Here is a 21,028-nt window from a genome sequence, read left to right as displayed (position 1 = left end):
ACTTACAAAAATCGCATATATGCCTGCTCTGAAATAAGTCCCACTGAGTTTGTCAGGGCTACTCCCAGGTAAGTGGGTATATGACTGAAACCATAGATATGCAATCAAACACTTTAGTCTGGTGATGGTAACATTACTCCTTATATTTGTCCATAATGATTCTATTTCAACTTCTTTTTCAAAGAGACAAATTAGTTCCTAAAATCCTTTGCTTTGGGTAACTGAAGCCAAAATGTCCATCACTGAAATAGGCTATCAGAACAGACCAATGAGCCATCAAATCAAGTATCCGCATATTTGGCAGATGCCCACCCTGAGGTCACAGAGAACACATATGATGGCACACAACCAGTGCTGTTTTGGGCGGTGGGCAGGGATACGCATACCCTTAAATATTTTGTGAATCTAAGTTTGGCCTCATTGAGGGGCAGTATTTCAATATGAGTAGGAAAATGAGAGTGCCCCTAAACATATTTTTTTAATAGAAAAAAGCACTGCATAATTCTCATTTAATCTTCACATCTTTAGGTATGCCTTTGGTAATGTAAAGTTAACTCATCAATTAGAACACTTTCTCAGGTTTCATGCTGATTCTTCTTCTGGAAACACCATTTATATGTACAATTTAAAGAAATAACTGGGCCATGTCTTACTATCTGTGATATGTATGGAGCTTCTCAGGTTCTTTACAGATGAGGATGGTGAAGACATTTTAGAGTGAAGGGAGCTTATTTTGATTTACACCAGTCCAGAGGATGAGGTCTCAGTGACTAGCTGTTAGGAAGACAAGAGGTAGCTCTGGCTCCCAGTTGATGAGAGGTGAAGAAAGGTGGAAAGGCTTTACAAGCATACAAGCATCTATCCATCTGTTTTGAAACTATTCACACTAATGGGCAAACATTACATTTTCATACTGGTACTCATTCAGCCTCTGTAGCTGTGATTTATCTTTTTCCAGTCAAAAATATGAAATAGCCTATGTGTGAAACATAGGGGCAGAAAACTGAATCTAGTCAGTGGGCTGGATCAAGACATGTCAAGCTCTCCTGGAACCATGCACCTGTCAAACACTTGACATTATATGATGTAAGGTGAATGTAACTTCAATTTATGGGTCCAAACCCTAGACCATTCCTAGTGCTCTCACTGCCTGATCTCAGTATAGCCTGATGACTATGAATGACAGAGAACTTTAATTAAACTTCTGTCTTAGTCATAGCTGTCAACTTTTCCCTTTTCTTGCAAGGAATCCTATTCAGAATAAGGGAATTTCCGTTTAAAAAAGGGAAATGTTGACAGCTATGGTCTTAGTACTACCCACTTGGTTGTTCTTATCACTGGGCAAAACACAGGAAATAAGTGAGTCATTCTGAGATAGCCAATGGTTTATTTGCATTAGAAATAAAGTGGTTAACGTTAACATTAACATTGTTCTACAGAAGTTTTGCCAGACTAATTGAAACATTAATGCAGTTTCAGTGGGGACAGGAGGTGGCGTTCACAATTTCGTTGTGACTGGTGGATTTTCACTGTTCACTTGAAGCTACAGTGGAACCTTGGTTGTCAAATGTAATCCATTCTGAAAGACCGTTCGATTTCCAAAACATTCGACAACTGAGGCTCAATTGACGGTCGGCAAATTCCATTAAGAAAATGGAGAAACGTGCCTCAGAAGCCGTTTGACTTCCGAGGTGTATTCAAAAACAGAAGCAATTACTTCTGGGTTTTCTGTGTTCGAAAACTGAAATATTCAGCTTCCGAGACGCTCAAAAACCGAGGTTCCACTGTATTGCCAAATTTCCTTCAGTCTGTCAATTTGCACTTCACATTTTTACTTTTTAAAATAAACTTTTTTGGGAAATACATTCCACAACTTTCCCAAATATGCATGGACAGATGTGATTCCAGCAATTGTGAAACATTAGTTCACTCTTTTATTTTGTAAGTTTACCAGATTCTGTCCCTGGTTGCCTCTGCTCACCCTCTGATACCCAAAGGTGATTATGTCATCAGTTAGAACAGAGAGATTGTCTCTGAAGAAGGGTCTTTGAATTTAAGTATTCCTCACATATATGCAGGCATTATTTTATTATTTACTCTCATTTTACTCCTGTGTGTGGTAACTGAAGGATAGTGGTAGCTTGTTGTGGCATACTCAAAACAAAATTTGAGTTTCCTAAAATCCAGTTGCCCCTGGGGAAAGTGTGAGCTATTCCATGCCTAATGACACTCACACCATGCAGATGAATCACTGAACTGGTTGTCTGTGTCATGCCCAATGACTGTAAGTAAGTCATTAGACTGAAATGAAGACTCTACTTTTTCGCTTTGGTCTTCATCTGGTGGGTCACGCCAGAGCATCACAATGAATGATAAAATCTTGAAGAAAAGTGCCAAACAAGTCAACAGATGATGCCAACATGTTGTAGCCAAAGTGTCATTGCTTCTCGGCCTTTTGGCTAAGATCAAGTGATGTTGTAGCCAAGTGTCATTTTGCTAAAAGGGACACAGAATTTTCACTATGTTTTCAATCTAGCTGCTACTCATCCTTTTTTCCACAAGCTATTTTTCACAATAAATTTCTGTCAAATACCTAATATATTTCAGGAACTTATTAAAACAATGGTTAAATGAATTAGGCAAAAGAATATAGACTATTTAGAGAGCTTAAGCCTAACCACATCTCAAAAGGATTCTACCATTAATCCAATTGCAGTAGAACCCCTATTGTTTAAATCTTATTTATCTTAAACATCTTTTGTGTAATCCGATTCTACTAAATTTAGTAGGAGACAGATTCTGAATTTGCTGTGTGTTTCTCAACTGCAGTGGCTGTAAACTTATACAAACAGCTTCATTGTTTAACTGAATTAACCCAAAGACTCAAGTGCTCTACATATCTCCCAGGCCATTCACTAAGTGAAACTGTACTCACTTGTTTTCTATTGAACAAATTCTTAAATCCTCTACTAATGCTTCCCCTTACACCCACCACCACCACCATCATCATCACTACTACATTAAGACTCAAATCCCCTTAAAAAGAAGAGAAAGAGGGAAATGGTGCATCAGTGGGGATCTTCCACTGATTTACTATGATATTTTCTCCATAATCAATCCAGCTCAATGACAGATAACACACGAAAATGGTATTGTGTGATTGTTGTTCTTGTATAGTCATACCCATTATCAACTGTGAATTTTTCCTACAAAAAATGGAGCTATATAAACGGAAACCATCCACTGATTAGAACTATGGATTGTGTCCCTTGCTTATCCTGTTCACATCCGTTTCCTGTTTCGTGGATCAGTGTTAATCAATGCTGACTGAAGCAGCATACACACTAGCCTATTTGTGGCACAAAAAAAATTCATGCTCACTCTCAACATGCAGCTTTCAATCTAGACTGGCTTTAGTTCTTGCCCTCCACAAGGATGGGTGTGGCTAATTGAAAAACACAATTAAAAACTTTCCCCTTGGTTAGGTTATCCACTCCTTTTCTTCCCTGCACGTGCCCCAGGTGAAGGTAGTTGTAATTGCACTCTCTCCATATAAGCCCACCCACAACATCATCGGGCAGGTGAGACCACCAGTTTTCTTCTACAGTGGTACCCCGGGTTAAGTACTTAATTCGTTCCGGAGGTCCGTTCTTAACCTGAAACTGTTCTTAACCTGAAGCACCACTTTAGCTAATGGGGCCTCCTGCTGCTGCTGCACCGCCACCATGCGATTTCTGTTCTCATCCTGAAGCAAAGTTCTTAACCTGAGGTAATATTTCTGGGTTAGCGGAGTCTGTAACCTGAAGTGTAAGTAGCCTGAAGCATATGTAACCCGAGGTACCCCTGTATTTTCAAATGGATACACTGGGAGATAATGCAGAATCAATCTGTAAAGCTTTTATTTTTGGAATTAAATCAGTTGCTCAGAAGCACTTTGAAGAGGCAAAAATATGCACTAGATTGAGATTATGTGTGGACTTCATAGAAAAGAACAGTACCTTGGATCCCAAACGCCTTGGTACTCGGACATTTTGGCTCCCGAATGCCGCAAACTTGGATTCCGGTTTGTGAACTTTCTTTGGAACCCAAAAGTCTGACAGGGCTTCCACGGCTTCCGACTGGCTGTAGGAGCTTCCTGCAGCCAATCAGAAGCTGTGCTTTGGTTTCCAAACATTTTGGAAGTCGAACGGACTTGCGGAACAGACTGTACTCAGGTTCCATTGCTTCTAGAGTAAAATGTGTGTATGGAGCCTGAAAAATATGAAGGCTCTTTTCTTCAGCCCAATGAATTATAAGGAAGAAACATACAAAAACAAAATTGCATGCTACATCTTTTGGCTGCGAGGTAGGTGGGACTGAAACCAGCATGCTGCCTCCTAAATCTGAGCCATATTTATGTGGCATGTGTTTAGTTCCTAACTGGCCTTAGGAGCACAGCCTTCTGTTGCTTAGCTAAACATGATTTCCTCCCATGATCAAACAGTTAGCAAACATTGTGTCCTTGAACCCTGTCTTAATTTCAGAGGTGATAAACTCAGCCATCAAGTCCCAAAGTGGCAAAGATAATTTTAGAATAAAAGGCAAAGTAGAAATGAACATAAGTAAGTCAGACTTCTTAAGAAAAATAAAGCCCAAATTAACAGCATACATAAATTCTGTTTGTTATCATATGTGTTACTTGCAAATTATTTGCCCATAAAAATGAAATAAGCCAGAAGACATTCTCCCCTTAAACACTGATTTTATGTGTGTATTCTTTGTTGCCAAAATATTAACTCTTTTTAATGGCACATGTGATCCTAGCTGCTTGGCTATTTCTCAGCTGGAGAAGGCAGTTGGGAAACTCCCTGTTCACTTCATCACTTACAAGTTTGCCTGGTACAATGTGCTGTCTATCAATCACTTGAGTTCACAAGGGCGAAGCTTTCCAACAAAGACCAACTCTACTCCAAAGCGTGTCAAGCTAACCCATTTATTTAATCCCCAAAGGGTTATAATCAAGCCCAATGTCCTGGAATAACAATTGTATTTTAACAGACAATGCACACTATATCCAAGAGCTCGGGAATCGTGCTCTAGAATGTCCCAAATTCTGCCACCATAAAATCTAACTCCTATAAACACACAGCCATACAATGTAATTTGCACAAGTTTATATTTATTGCTCCAATTTACAAATCTAAACGTCTCACGCAATGTGCATAGATGCAACACTTCTGGAATGTCCTAACTTTTCAAAAGGTTTTTAAAAGTGTGTGTGTGTGCGCGCGTGCGTGCGTGCGTGCGTGCATGCATAAGGTAAATGACCTGGGAAAGTTAGGGATTCTTCGAAAGTGTCAGTTGAACTTACACAGGTCTAGAAAGTAGAAAGTGCATATGGGAGTGAAGCCCCAATCACTAATTCACCCTCCATACATAAAGCAAACAGTGATGGGGAATTGGAAGCACACCTGCTATCCCACCATGCCTCCTGGCCCTACCCCAGATGTCCATGTATTTCTGAGAACATCTGATAGGGGAGCAAATAGGGGTGGGACTGATGGGCATGCAACACTGGAGGCCTCAGATCAGGCATAGGCAAACTCAGCCCTCCAGATGTTTTGGGACTACAACTCCCATCATCCCTAGCTAACAGGACCAGTGGTGAGGGATGGTGGGAATTGTAGTCCCCAAACATCTGGAGGGCTGAGTTTGCCAATGCCTGCCACAGACTCTATCTCTGGGGGAGATAGCAGAATGGAACTTCAAACTGGATGTAGATGCCTACAGTCTACATCTAGAATGTCTTGATTTTCAAAATTTTAATCAAAATATTCACTTTAAGTGGCAGACTGCATTAAATTCTCCCAGATTCCAGTTCTTTGTATTCCATGGCTCTTTGGATATGGCTGTATTAGAGAATAAATGAGGAGGAACAAGTGCTACTCATAAGAGTAGCAGGAGGAATGACCCAAACACATGGCTGCTTATCAACTTTCAGACGATAAGATGCAGATGCAGAATGTAGGGGTAGGCAGGGTGTCGTAGAGACAAAGGTTATTTATTCTTTACCACTTCCCACTTCTCCATCAAATGTATATTTCAGCAAGCCCTTAGATAAAGTAATGGCGTGTCTGGTCTGGTGGGATTGAACGGGACTAAATAATCTTAAATCCAAATATTTTCCCTTAAGTGAGTTACAAAGCAGTATCCAACGGGTTGAGCGATCTGAGGCATTCCCATATGCCCCCATTCCTAGAAATACAGCCCAGATTAGCCTCCCTTGTGGAATCCAATTGCATGTCCATTGCCATATTGCACAATTTCCAGACTCTGACTCATTCTTGTTGATATTTCTGGAACCTTTCCAATTTGTGTGAGCCTGGGAGTGTGGTATATTTCAAGGCAGACTTTGAGTTTGGTTTTGGAAAGCAATCCTATGGGTTTCCAATAAATGAAATTTGAGCTCAGCTGTAATGATGGTTTAGCACTGCAATCATGTAGTACGTGGCTGTGGGGAATAGAGGCATTTCAGAGCGGCCTATGGAAGTTCAATAGTGTCTTGTGTTGTAGGTGATTTGAAAAATATGTATGTAATTTCACCTAAGAGATTGCCCCAAAGTGTAACAAATGAAGGGACCACTATAGGATCATCTGCCATTGAGGCATAGTGGCTGAAACTGCAGCTTTAAATCCCACCACTGTCACAAACTCATCACAAGTCAATATCTACCAGTCTTAGTACACCATCCACACCATGGAAGTAATAATGTCTTTTGTACAGGGCTGATGTAAGGATTACTGAAAATGCCTGAGAGATGCTAAGAACACTTGAAACTGCCTAGATTAATACAAAGTATTATTAAGTATTATGGCTCCTTATCAGGGCACGCCAAAATGTACATGCCACTGTCTGGCCAATGATAATAGTGCAAAGTGATTTTTATCCATGTATCTTTTCTGCAATGTTGCACTGCAAGGATGAGGTTTCACACAACATTGTATCATGTCTCATACTTTTAATCCCTCATCAGCTACTGCTTTATCCACACAGTTAATGTTGCATGGAGGAGGAACCAGGGACGTGTATGCTAAACCCACCCCTTCCATTGCTTTCCTTGTTGCTCTCCATGAGTTGAAGAGTAATCAGGGCTCTGCAAAGTGTGGCATGCCTACACAACTCACCCTCCACCCTCCGCTGCAGATAGTCATTCTCTAACTCCTGGAGGTCCACAGAGAGAGCAGATGGTGAGTTCATTCATTAAGTGCATGGAGAAAGAAATGCCTGAAAAGGCCTATGCTCATAAGAGTATGGCAGTAGTTTGGGGAAAGTGTTTTAGCAGCTTTTAAACAGGGCAGCTCATGCAGCCAATGTATTCCTCCATATGATGCATCCCAACATATTATGTGGAGAACATATTATGAGGCTCTATGGATACTGCTGTAGCTGCTTGGAAATGATGGTAATTACTGAAGAGGTTGAAAATTATTCCACCTTGAGCCTAGAAATTTCCACCAAGAAGCTGCAACTGTGGCAGTGACTTGATCCACAGCAACTAAAGCTCAATACAGTGTATTCTGATGTGTATTTCATTTTGTGCTGCTTGCCATGCAAACTGTTTATTAGTAAAGCAACAACAACAACCACACACTATTATGTGTTGTTCTAATGAATTTAAGGCAATGCCCAACATCTCTGGTCTTTCCTGACAGAATGGCTTGAGTAGAAAACTGCTGTTGTAAAGATGTCAGTGCTACAAGTCTTATAGATTTCATAAGCTACAATTGCCCGTTCAGAAGCTCACAAGGTTGAGTTGTAATAAAAGGAGAAGACTTTTCCTTTCAACTCTGGAAGGTTTGTGTTGATGTGAAGGGTTAACATGGCAGTTCAGACATTCAAAATCTCTTCCATGTTTCCTGACAACCCCCAGGGATACATTTGTGTACCCTCCAGACCAAGGTTATTCATTAAAGAGATTGCTTGTTTATCAAGAACTCCTTATATAGCTCTGATGAAGCTCAAACAGGCTTCCAGTCATATTCACAAACACTAATTATAATGGAATATTCTTTTATCTCTGTTGCAAAGAAACAAAGCACTGTCCTTTGGCATATGTAGCAGCAGTTTCTTAAAAGCAGCAGAACACATCAACACTCATGCTGGAACTCCTATTCAAAACCAATAGTAGAAATTATCACTCTCCCATCTCCTGTCTGGTATCCATGCACACACACATTCACCACTGCTGCTAACTCCATGGCAAGAAAAGGTTGTAAAGGGGTGACATTTCTGTTAACAGCAGCAGACTGGCAAGGGCCTTGGCATTAGAGCCTTGGCCCATTCATTCCTTTTCTATTTTTGACCAAGTCCTCTGAAAGAACGAGCTGCTGACTGTGAACTAGAAGCAGAACCACAGATAGATGCCATGATATGGAGAACCTAATGTGTAAAAACTGACTCCTTCACAGATACCACTGCAGCATCCCAGCAATAATGCCCATGATCATGGTATTTTTCAGGTGCAAAATCATGAGTACCCACAGCTGTATCCATAGATGGCTAGGGACACACACACAGTGCCTTCCACGGGAAATTATGACTCAACAAAAATATAATTTCTTCCAATGAGGTACAACATATATGCATGATACACTTTCTCTCTGTGTGTAAATATATTTTAGAAGCTGAGTTGTAAAGATGCATGAATCCAAACTTTCTTATACAACTTCCATTCCAGACAAAGCAAGAATGTATACAGCCACTTATGTGTAGATGGAATCTCAAGAGAAGAATTAAAACAAAAGATAACTTAGAAATTTCATGTGAAATGGGATTTCCACAATTTGTGCTCAAAAAGGATTTGTTAGAATTGAGCTCCATTGGGCTCTATTCCTCTCCAATGTCCGCATACAGACTTTAAACTGATACTTTTATTCTGATGCCATAACCTAGCAGATCAGAAACAATTCTAACCTAATAATTTATATCATTACAAAACCACCTTAAGATTTATGTCCCAGTCAGTGACCTGCCATATTCACAGCTGCTAATTATTAACTATTTTAATAATCCCATGATTAACATGATGACATTCCCGCTGTCTCATTGGCTGAAGAATGAAATACCGGCAAATGTAGAGAATGAGATGGTCCTAGTCATTCAATAAATCAATGGTTCCATACCACTGGGTGCCTTTTGTCTTTCATGCCATATCCTGGCAATAAAGAGATGATAGAATTACCATTTGTTTTCTTCGCAGCATGGCTTACATTAGCTGTGACCAAAGGAGAACAAACTTTTTGCACAACTTTCTTTTCCACACTTTTATTGAAATGATGCTGCTCAATAAACAGCATCTGTTTTCAGTTTGGGAAGGAGGAGGAAGGATCACTCTAAGTGTTTGCGATCATCTCATTCTCCCAGGGTACAGCAGATCGCAGAAACCTGACACTCTAAGTGGATATGCATGAAGTAGGCTTGTACCTATTGTAGAATCATGCTGACTCCATGGGAGGCAAATAATAAATTGGAAACTCCAGTACTGGACTGAGGCCAGAATACATACAGGGGACTAGTGTGTATTCCCACATGCAATACATATGTTGTTTTAAAATATCCCCCCTCCCACTTTTCCTGCTTGCTCCCCCTTCCTCCACAAAATGAATGATGGTTGGAGTTCATCTTAAGGTCTCCTTAAATGAGACCTTTGGATCCAATTTTATGTCAATATCCTAAACATGTGATTGCTTGTTTTGCTTCACTTCAATGGAAATTTAGTTGCCAGCTGTGAAATTCTGCATTCTGTTCTAGTTTGGCACTCCAAATCCCTCCTCGGCAGCAAAGTTAGCAAGAGGCGTGTTTCTCAACTTAAGTTTGAATCCATTTTAAGCTTGCGAAATTGTGCTCCATAGGTCTGCTGCAAATTAGCGGACAGGCAGGCAACCTTTGACTATACTGCAAATGCCATTGCAAAACAGCAGGTAGCACTTTTCTTTGTGGAAAATGCTGAAAACATGTATATGCAGCCTACGGGAAAAGGGACATAACAGTTGTTTCTCTCTGTGTGTCACTAGTATATGTGGAAATCAACAAAACCAGACCCTACCTGCTCCAAAGGCAAAGAAGAAGCTCTTGTCAGTATTGTCTCTTAAGAGGGCTATCACTCTTTTCCCCATTCTCTCATTCCTCTTGTAGATGAGTTCCTGGCGGAAGTAGCTGTCAATTTCCTGTGCTGTAACCTGTTCATGTGGAGGAAGGGTTGTGTTGATGAAGTTAGGGAGCTGAAATGGAAGTGAATAATAAGTGTCAGGAAGAGGTCATGCTAGGGGGAAAATAAAATAAACCTGGCTCATCAAAAGAAGGGTGTGATGGAACATGATGTGACAGGGGGGAATAGGCCACTGTTTCCACATTCTGAATGCTGTTGGTTAGTCCATTAATCAAAGATACCCCCACTTTCTCCCCATTTCTATCATTAGACATACATCATGCTTGGGCTCAAAGGTAGCTGTTCCTTGTTGATTTGTGTGATATTCTTCTTTCTTAATCAGAAGTATTCAGTGATGGGTCATGTGCAATGATTTATTTATTTTTAACATAGAATCATAGACATGTATTTCTTTTATAAAACATTTTGTTATATATAAAAAAGGAGAACCTCAAGTGTTCAGATAGAGAACCATACACTCTCTGGAATGGGACAGGGCTTACTTTATTATACAAATCTCTTTTTAAAAATCTATTGAAAATAAAAGCAATTCTCATCTCATAGTCCAAAGCATAGTACCTAGTACTCAAGGGAAACAGCCCGCTATTAGGACTGGTAGGAACACTTGTTTCTGTACATTGAGAAATATCTGACTTGGCTATAATTGGATTCATACCATAGTTCTTTAAAAAGAGTTGAAAGTGATTTGGGAAAAGCATTGCTTCCGTATGTACAGATGTATTTCTTTTGTTCCCTTATGACCTCTGGTTCACAGGTTTTTGAAACAATATAGAAATATGTAGACCCTGTTCCCTAGAGGTGAGTGCAATGAATACATGTACCACAAGCCAAGATTCCTCTTTCAAACTCTCTAAAGAACTATTCTCTATCTTTAGCCTCACATGTTCAGAAGATAGATTCAAGTCTTTCTTGCAGGTGGCTTTGGGGACAGAGTTAAAAACCAGAAAGTCTTTATCTGTAAGCCATCAAATGGGCTGAAACACAGCTGTGGGGTTCTTTTTTTAGTATCTGAAGTGCCCACCTGATAAGGTATGTGCTACCCTGATTAAGGAATGGTGTCTAAAGGGATGTTTACCTATGAAATCCTGCCTGGAGAAGGAGAAGGAGAAGGAGAAGGAGAAGGAGGAGAAGGAGTTGACAACACTGGACTATAACAGGGGTAGGCAACCTATGGCCCATGGACCACAAGCGGCCCACGGGGGTCGTTCAACTGGCCCACGAGCCGCCCCCGAACCGAGCCGCCCACTTGGTGAGTCCCCGTGCACTGCACTAAACTGGCGCAGCACAGCATGGGGACTCACTCTGCAGTGCCGGAAATCACGTCTGTGAATGCGCAGACACCAGAAATCGCACACACACATGTGACCCAGCACATAGAGGGATCTCCACTGGAGTGAACCAGCCCAGGCGAGGTAAACCTTGCCAACCCCTGGACTGTAAGTAGAATTAGGCAGGCAGAAACAAAAGGATGTAAGCATAGTAAATGGACACCAATTACAGTAGATCTTGGTGATACAAGGACTGTGCTCCAAGCTTGGACCAGGCTCAAATAAATTACGCTTGGGCACTGCTCTCATGTAACAACACATTCTCAAGCTTAGTGTTCTAGTGAATCAAAACAAAGTAGCTACTGAGAGCACTTTATATACCTATAAGGAAAGCATACAGTAAGTACTAAAACATTTAAAAGACAAAGCTGTCCAATCACACCATTTTTTAAAATGAATACACTGCCGTTCTCATGTGTGCTGAAACCTAGTGCTAACAAAGGTCAGAAAAACATCACATTTTATAAATTTGCTGTAAAATATATGACATAGAAGACACCTGCTTGTGTGATTTATAGACCTTTAAAACTTCTGGGAGAACTGTTTATGGTTATTTCAGGCTGCAACAAGGAAAATAAAGGTGGGAAGTGTGGGACTGTGTGATTATTAAAGTGACAACTGCTGCTGTTGGCTCAACTGTTTCAACTTCAGGATGTGAGCTTACATAGGGAACTACTCCTCATTAAACAAGACAAGAAGTGGGTAATTAATTGTGCATATGGCCCAGAGTTTCCAGACTGACCCCAACCTCCCAGCTATCTATACAGAAATATCTGTGAGAGAGGGGAGTGTATTTTCCAGGAAGTTGTGGAAAACAGAGTAATATGTTATGTTTAACATGACAAAACTGGGTAACACTAGCAGGACTTGGAGCATTTTGGTTCAAGGACCAGTGGAGGTGCTTCGTAGGTAGCGTTGGGAAAGGATCACTTCTCCATCTGTAAAATACAAATAATAGTGGCCTGACTCTCAGGGTCATTGTGAACTAATTTTTTTGCAAATAAATTGTGCTTAGGAAATTAAAATGAGAAGCAGGGGACAATGCTTTTCAAAATGATTATACTGCAAAGTGCAGCTCTAGAAGCAGAGATGACAAGGAAGGGAAGGAATAATGGCAGTATGGAATGTCAGAGGAAAAGGAGAAAGAGAATTCATGGCTATTGCAGCTATATAAATTGCATAGTGTTATACTTGTGAGAGATTTCCAAATGGGCTGGCCATTTTGGCTTTGCAGGGAATCATTTTATTAAAATATATACCACATGCAGGATACAGCTAACAGCATTATCTTTTGTTTCTCCCTGAAGTGCAGGCTACAGCCCCATTCTGCAAAATAAAGAAAGCAAAAACGATCCAATCTCTCCAGTTTCTATAGTGCAATTCCTTGGGAGTTTACACACCCACTCCCAAACCTAACAGGAGAAGTGCAAGAAAGAGAGCTTGGGTTTTCATTGAGTCAGCATTTCCATGACTGCAATGGGTTTTCCATCACAATTTTCTGCTGGCACAGCTAAACACTCCACATTGTGAAGGTGGTGGACCTAAAACTTTGCTTTGCATTGCAGCAGAGGAACAGGATAATGATACTCCCTTGGTTATATATTGATATCCTATATACATGTACACACCATTTGACTTTAAAAGAAGAATGTAAATATACCATGTGTGTTTTTGTGCAATCTAGGCCAATGAAAGACAAAGACACACACACACACACACACACACACACACAGCCCACACACGCCAACAGAAAAAGAGACACAAGACAACTCTCTGGGCAGGGGTAGCCGATTCACATAGCAGAAGACCTCATTTGCTACCCAAGTTCAATCTTGGCCAAGCCTTGACCTGAGGGCTACCATCAGGGAACTCTTGTCTTTGCCCCAAACATTTTGCTACCTGAGGCAGAGCAGTAAATGCCACTCCCATCTCCAAGTCAAGGTAAACAGGACTCAAGGTCAGCAAAGTTGTTTGGGTACTCAAGGCAGAAAATCCCTCAAAACACCTCTTCCCCCTCCCTGGAGATAAAAATATAAGAACAAAATATTAAGGATGCTTCCGCATTGTCATTATATTGCAGGAGGGATTCAATCACATACCAGCAAATGTAGGTTTGCACAATTAAAGTGGATTACAGCATTCTTACGTGACAAAGCCACTTTTAAAAAACCAGCAATTTTTTGCAATAAGGAAAGTGATGGGGGAATGTGTGGGGTAGTGAGCCTTTTTCTCCACACAAAGACTGAATGCTCCATAAACAGCAGGCTGTGCTAGATGCTGTATGATTTTAATTGTAACAGCTGGTGCTGTTTTGTGACCAACTTTTGGGATTATGTAGAAAATCAGTAGCAGTCCTAGCTGCAGATTTCCACATCTGATTCCCGACCCTTTCTTATTTTTGGTATCCTCAGAGTCATCGCCATTGCATATCAAGTCTTCAAGAACTGAATGTCCATCTTGTGAACACCTTGAGGGGAAATCTCTCTCCTCTTCCTCCCCACTCCCCTCTCTCTCACACACACTATTAAAGAGATATTCAGTAAATCCCTGAGAAATCATAATCTCTGTGTAATTTTTGTATTTATCCTATAGCACTACAGTACTTAAAAAGCCACTTTTCGAGCAGTTTTTTTTAAAAATGAGGGTGGTGGGGAAAGTAACATCATCCATTTTGTAGGAGTGGAAATCATGTGGTCCTCTTCTCTGTCTGAATTTTGTATAACTCCCTGCATTTCAGTTTAAATGAAAGTTTCAACAAAACACAATTGGAAAATAAGGCAAATGGTCTGTCTTCATACACACACACACACACACACACACACACACACACACACACACCTCTATCTATAGCATCAGTCAACAAGTCAGGTCTGATGGTGCTAGCCCAACAAAACTTGTACAAAAGCACAACCCAAAGGAAACCAAAGGAAAAAAGATAGTCATAAGTAAGTTAATTAAAAGTTCCATCTATTTCAATCCCTTAGTCACAACTAACGTGCATCAGACTGTACTATATGCACTTCAGAACATGCAAATAAAAGATTAGAATATAGTTTTGAGAGTTGTAATCAATATTTAAACAAGATATTTCCTAAAATCTCATAGTTGTGATTTTTGAATGAGACCTTTGAGAGTTTCGAACATGTGGAAAAGTTCAAATAATTCTTTTCTTATTCCCAAACCTTTGTTGTCTTTCACACAAAAATTGCTCCATTCAAGTTGGCAGAAAATTGGAGCATAAGCTGCTCAAAGAGAGAATGTGGCAATACAGGGGAGAACTTGTGGCTAGGAAGCTATTTTTATGTACCCTAGGAAAAAATGTAATTATATTTCCAAAGACATTTCTCTCGATGGACCCCATTCCCATTAAAAACAGGAGAACAGTAGATGAGTAGATAAGTCAAGGAGGGATGCTTCCTTGCTCGGAGTGGTGTCTGATTTAGCCAGGAAATCGGTATGTTCTCTGTCCCCGCCCACCACATCAGATTTGCTGCTGGAAGGGATGCTTGCATCTGTTTTTCAACATGGATTTGTAAAAAACCCCTCAATCCAGTTCAATCCATATATGAAGTAGAAAGAAATTAATATTAATAATAATATCCAGGAGTGTGCAATCCACCCAGTCAATAAGCTGGGGAAGAAACAGAGGAAAGTTAGTTAGTTAGTTACTTTATTTGAAGAATAATTTCAACCAGGTAGCTATGCCAATGATCTGGTGGACATGTGTTTTTCTGTTCCTTTGCACAGGCGTGGTCTTAGGCTTGATTTATTCTAGCACTAAAACACTTTATATTGGGCTATACTAATGATAACATAGCCCTGCTGAACACAAGCTCTATATATACAACCTAAGAGCCACAAACCAGGAAACCCACCACCTGGAAGGCTTATTTTATCTAGGTCAGGATCTGCATTAGAACCATTATTACAATGTGTAGATACTTTGCTTCATCATTTTGTTCAACAGCATAGTTCTTTCATAAGAGGCACAAAAGGTTTTATTAACAAAGCAGAAGGTCATCCAGTTTATCAGAATATGGTTCTAGTTAAAATGGATGTATTAGTTTTATATACGAACATTCCTCAGGAAGAGGCCAGGATGTCATTGAAGAGACTTTGAATTTGCATTCCAATTTTAGTCTGCCCATCCATTCTTTTATTATTAACAGTGAATGATTAAGGTTTAGCCCAGTGTTGGCTCATGGAGGGAGGCAGAGGCTGAGGTGGGGGAATCTTCCTGGTGGCGAAGCTACATGCATCAGGATGGGGACTGGTGAGGTCAGGGAGCTCTAGGCTAACAGTGTTTCCCTCAGAGTTGTTCAAACCTCACTGCTGCTTTCTCACCCTAACCCATCCTGACAAGTGCAGTTCCATAGCCTCCAGAAAGACACCTAGCTTGCACTGGTGTTTCAGGAATGTGTTCGTTGTATGGATTTCTTAATATGCATGGAAAAACCGCAACAGACTGGCATCTTGTTTTCCTTTGGAACTGTTTTGAAGATTCTGAAGCCTAGTTTACACTTAACACTAAGGTATGGACTGTTCAGCCAAAGTGTAGTTTGTCTGAATGTCCAGATCTAGCTCAACAGAGGACCCATGGTTTCCTTTCTGGCAACAAACCAAAGCATGAAGCCATTGTTTGTTGTTGGCTTATAAACCAGGAGTTTTAACTATGGTTTGGTGCTACATCCAAATCTAAGATCCTTGATAACCATGGTTTGTATGATGATTCCATCTCCCACCAAGCTACAGAACCACTAGGCAAAAGCAACTGAAAAACAAAGCAAGCTTTGTAGAAATAAGTCATGGCTTCTTTGTTTGTTTGTGAGGTAATGTGATTTGTTGAAGACATATTGGACTGGTTTCAACTAAATAGTTGCACTAGTGTGAGCCAGTGCAGTGAGTCCCAGTAATGTAATGGAGCCTTCCCCTCTCTCCTCCCATGATGCCCCCAAAATCAGCTTGGGGGGGATGTAAAGAGAACCCCCAGAACAGTGCTTGTGGGGAGAAGAGGGGAGATGGTTCCGCCTGACAAGCAGAAATGCTTGAGCTGATAAAATGATTGCAATAGCACAATGTGTGATACTGGAGAGCATTGTATCTCACTCATTGTAAAACACTCAGCCCAGTGAGGAATTGGAAAGTATTTCTGAATATTTCATGTTTATATTATATATTTTGTTGTGTCCAACTCTTCGTGACCCCATGAACCAGAGCATGCCAGGCACTCCTGTCCTCCACTGCCTCCTGCAGTTTGGTCAAAATATATAAATATTACATATACTTCATCCATTTGCTCTTTTGGCACTACACACAACATTATTGAGTTCAGACTAAGATATTATAGGAAATTTGTTTTGGTATAATAAATTCTTTATAGAATTTGACTGACTGGTCCAATAACTCTTATATCAACAAGAGAGTCTTGGATTGCCAACACCACATGTTCCAAAGTAACACCAACATAAATCTGGTGTGGTCTTATGATTTCTATTGAAAAAAGAAAAGGGCTCCCAAGTCAGGGGGCTAAGCATGACAAGTCTAGAACCAGTCCAAATGGATGCTCAGCAACCCTGTCATTTCAGTAGCTCAACAAGCCTCTCTCTGACTGCAGCTGTTTTACTATGAACTATTCTCTGCAAATATGACTTCATTTCTCTACCGGGGCAAAACGTCTATGCCAGCAATGCTGCACTGTGTTATGTCTAAACTTAAAGGTGATAAGGTAATATGTCCCCAGTACACTATGGATTATACTTACAGGGTTGAGATGGTTGGGGTTTTTTTGTTTTAAGATAAAGAAGTACACCATTCCTAGAACAACTGAGGGGCTTGCTTATCACTCAACACTTTACCTAATGGTCTTGGTCTCAACATTTAAAATTTATTGTAGTTAGAGAATTCCAAAGATAATTTTCATTGCCCAGTTCTGGAAGCTTTCCAGATATATATATTCCAATGCTGGGATGGAAAAAAATTAATGGTGTAATTAAAGCTTATCAAAAGCCTTAAATCTTTAAGGACAGATCTGAAAGCAGGATGTTCTGATAACGTATTTTAAATGGCTATGCAGCAACAGCTTCACAGTTTTATTGACAGTGAGCATATCGTAATGACACACAAATGCTTTCCTCCATGGAGGGCAAAGAGGCAGGAGCTGTTTTCTTTCTGTAATGGAACTTTAAATCATTATAATTTTATTATGCCTGCCCAAAAACCTACGTAGGCAGGTTCGCTCCTTCCAGCAGTAAGAACAGAAGATGAGGTAGTTGATTTCTCTTTTGGACTGGAGAGAAAAGAAAAAGAACATGGGATGGTAAGGTGTGCTAAATGAGTAAATATATTTAACATCCAAGCATGCTATAGTGACATCAAATGGGCATGGAACCAGAATTCCCAGAGTTACCTAGGAAAAGAGATTGATTATTAAACCACTCTGGAAACTGTAAGTCGGCGAGAGGAACAGGAGATTCCTTAACAAACTACAGTTCCCAGGATCCTTTGTGGGAAGCCATGACTGTTTAAAGTGGTATGATGCTGCTTTAAATGCACGACACATATGGTGCTAGTTTCTTCAGTCTGGGGTGAGCGATAACTCTGCTGCGGCAGTGCATGGATCTGATTTGTTTGGCATGGACTGAAGCAGTCTGAACTTAATATGGGCTATGCACTCAAAGAGCCATTAGAATCAGAACTTCTCATCAGGGTCACTTTTGTCATAACTGAGTTGACGCCCCAAAATGAATCATTCACTTGATCTGAAAAGAGAAAGCTTCCTTGGCAGCAAGGCGGCTACTTTTCTATCCAGGGGACAACACAGAAGAAAAGCATTCCTCCCCTATCTTTATTTTAAAGAATGTTCAGTTCCATATCATATTGACTGCCTGCCCAGAAAGTCTGCCATAAATCTATCAACTAGAACAGTCATAGGAGAGTCAAGTATTTGCAGAAGTGTGCATAAGAAAGTGATCTGTTTCCTGTTGTATTTCTCTGTCATGGCCCAATGGAATAAACTTTGACCTGCTCAGGTTTACCCAGTTTAAATAAGGACTTAAGTGACATGAACAAATTATCAAAAGAGGAATGCAACAGACCCACACCACAGCAAGGTTTTGTTTCTTTGTTTATTGGTCCAACATCCCTAAACTATTTCCAGTGGGGAAAAATACAATGCAATATTATTTTTATGGTAAAATCATATGTTCTCCCTTTTATTTGTGAGATTCCCATTATCCATAGACATAAAAGATAAGGTTTTTTATGTGTTTATTACTATTATTACGATAGTAAGCTATTTTTTTCTCCTAATAATTTGCTTCTTATTTATGGGACAGGACAGGACAGTTTCTTTTATTAACTTATTCTCCACTACAATTCAGTTGGTTATATAACAGGATGGGAATCCTGTGGTGCAATGGATGTTGCTAGACTCCAATTCCTTTCATCCTTAGACAGTCTGAAGTTGGAGTCGAACAACAGCTAGAGGATCGCAGGTTCTCCATGCCTGTTATAAAAGATTCATATTAGGAGAACAAAATCCCAGGTATACAAAAGTTAAGGGAAGTTATTGAAAATTTCTCCCCTCCTAATTTATTTTCATGCTAGGTAGAGTCCAAGCAGACAACTGTACATGCCACTTGGGCCCACTTTCATATGTGTGCCCCCCCTCCGCCCCAACTGAATGGGAGCCACCTCCATATACAGTGGTACCTTGGGTTACAAACACTTTGGGTTACAGACTCCGCTAACCCAGAAGTAGTACCTCAGGTTAAGAACTTTGCCCCAGGATGAGAACAGAAATCGTGCAGTGGCGGTGCAGCAGCAGCAGAAGGCCCCATTAGATAAAGTGGTACCTCCGGTTAAGAACAGTTTCAGGTTAAGAACGGACCTCCAGAATGAATTAAGATTGTAACCAGAGGTACCACTGTAGTGTTATCCCAAGTGGCAGTTATATGACAAGGGCTTGCTATTAGCATATAAAGCCCTGAGCAACTCAGGACCAAGTTACCTGAAAGATCACCTGCCCCTGGGCTTTTTCCATGTTGGTGTCCCCTCCCCACCAGAAAGCATTCTTTGGTACCTTTTCCCTGCCGAACAATCACCTTTTCATTATCCTGGATTTTTAAATGTTTAAAATTTTGTGTTTGAACTTGTTTTAACACTGTTCTTTAGTTGCTGTCTTTATCTGATAATGTTTTACTTATTGACAGGCACAGCAATCCATACCCTCCCTTATGTTGGTCTGGGGGAGGGGGATAGATTAGATCCTCTGCCCAAGATTCAGGACAGCCAGCAGCCCATCAGTTGCCAGTGGAATCCAGAGGAAAGCTCAGAATGGGACATTCTGGGGGGAGAGAGGAAAGAGGGAGGGAGAAGACCTGAATCACTCTAGGATCCACTGGTTTTGGCATTGACCGATTGCAGGACCCCCCCCCCCCAATCACCACCTTCCACAATGGTAGTTTAGAGCAGCATGCCTGCAGATGCAGTAGCCATGCCACCAATTTCCAGGGTACTGGCAGGGTCGGGAGTGGGAATTAAGATTGTGCCCTAATTTTATTCTCTTTATGCCTTCTTTATCATAGCATGTCTGAAATACATGAATTAAAGTCTGTTCTTTTTCATGAGTCCATAGATTACGGTAGGCTGCAGAACAAAGGAGAAATGCTTGAAATCATAGTTATGATCCAGCCAAAGTTCAAAACTTTCAAGTACAATTGGTTTAAGTGTATGCTACTTAAGCAGTTACACTTAAGTGTTTAACTTCAGTGGATCATATTCCATGATATTTTACCTCTTGGTTCTGCCAGTTATTCCATAAAAGTTCTATTTGTACAAGCTGTCCATGTGTGTGAGATGTGGGCAGGGAAGAACTTATAAAACTTCAGAAGTTCTTAAAAGTTCTCTATGATATTGAAGATCTAAGAGAAAACAAAGGATTCTGCCCAAACTCTTGTGACACATGGATTATTATTGGATTATGGCATGTTTGGGAAGTTATTTGGCCTTGTAGCCTATTTACATAATGCACACTTCCTCTTCAAATGCAAAGTCAATTATTACAAAGTCTTTTGTCCTAATGAGAGGGAATTATGTTCAAAGGCCTTCCAAGCACTTGCAATTAACTTTCATTTCTGCTCACATTCCTTTCAAAGCTTCTCAGTCACTCACCAAGCCAAAACACACACAAAGCAGCTCTAGAAAAACAGTGGTAATATCTCATTGTCTCTCAAGGAAACAAGAGAAATGTGAAGAACAGAGGGGTATCCAAGGTGTGGGGAGGAGAAGGAGAAGAAGGGTTTGAGAGCACAAGGCAGGAGAAGATTGGCAAAGCAACGTAAACCAGCTTGATCCTTGTTACAACTGGTGCATATGCTGCTACCTTTTTACCTCTTTTAGTGCTGAAACTGATTGCATGTCTTGTACAACAAAACTTCAAGCCTCTGTGGCCAAAACAGCAGGAACTGCAACCATGATAATATGAGCTAGTGT

At 40.4% G+C, this 21,028-nt stretch overlaps 1 protein-coding gene across 1 annotated transcript in view; it reads right to left on the bottom strand.

Annotated features, from left to right (window-relative positions):
• TRABD2B (TraB domain containing 2B) overlaps positions 1-21,028 on the bottom strand; it is a 258,886-nt gene that overhangs the window by 66,082 nt on the left and 171,776 nt on the right. Inside the window, exon 4 of the mRNA XM_082226757.1 lies at positions 10,086-10,260. Within this exon, the coding sequence (XP_082082883.1) occupies positions 10,086-10,260 (175 nt within the window). The remainder of the gene's footprint in view (positions 1-10,085; positions 10,261-21,028) is intronic.

Source organism: Podarcis vaucheri, assembly GCF_965113315.1.
Source record: "Podarcis vaucheri genome assembly, chromosome: 6".
Classification (NCBI taxonomy): domain Eukaryota; kingdom Metazoa; phylum Chordata; class Lepidosauria; order Squamata; family Lacertidae; genus Podarcis; species Podarcis vaucheri.
The sequence above is the reverse complement of the archived record's forward strand: the minus strand, read 5'-3'. Positions and strand labels throughout refer to the sequence as shown.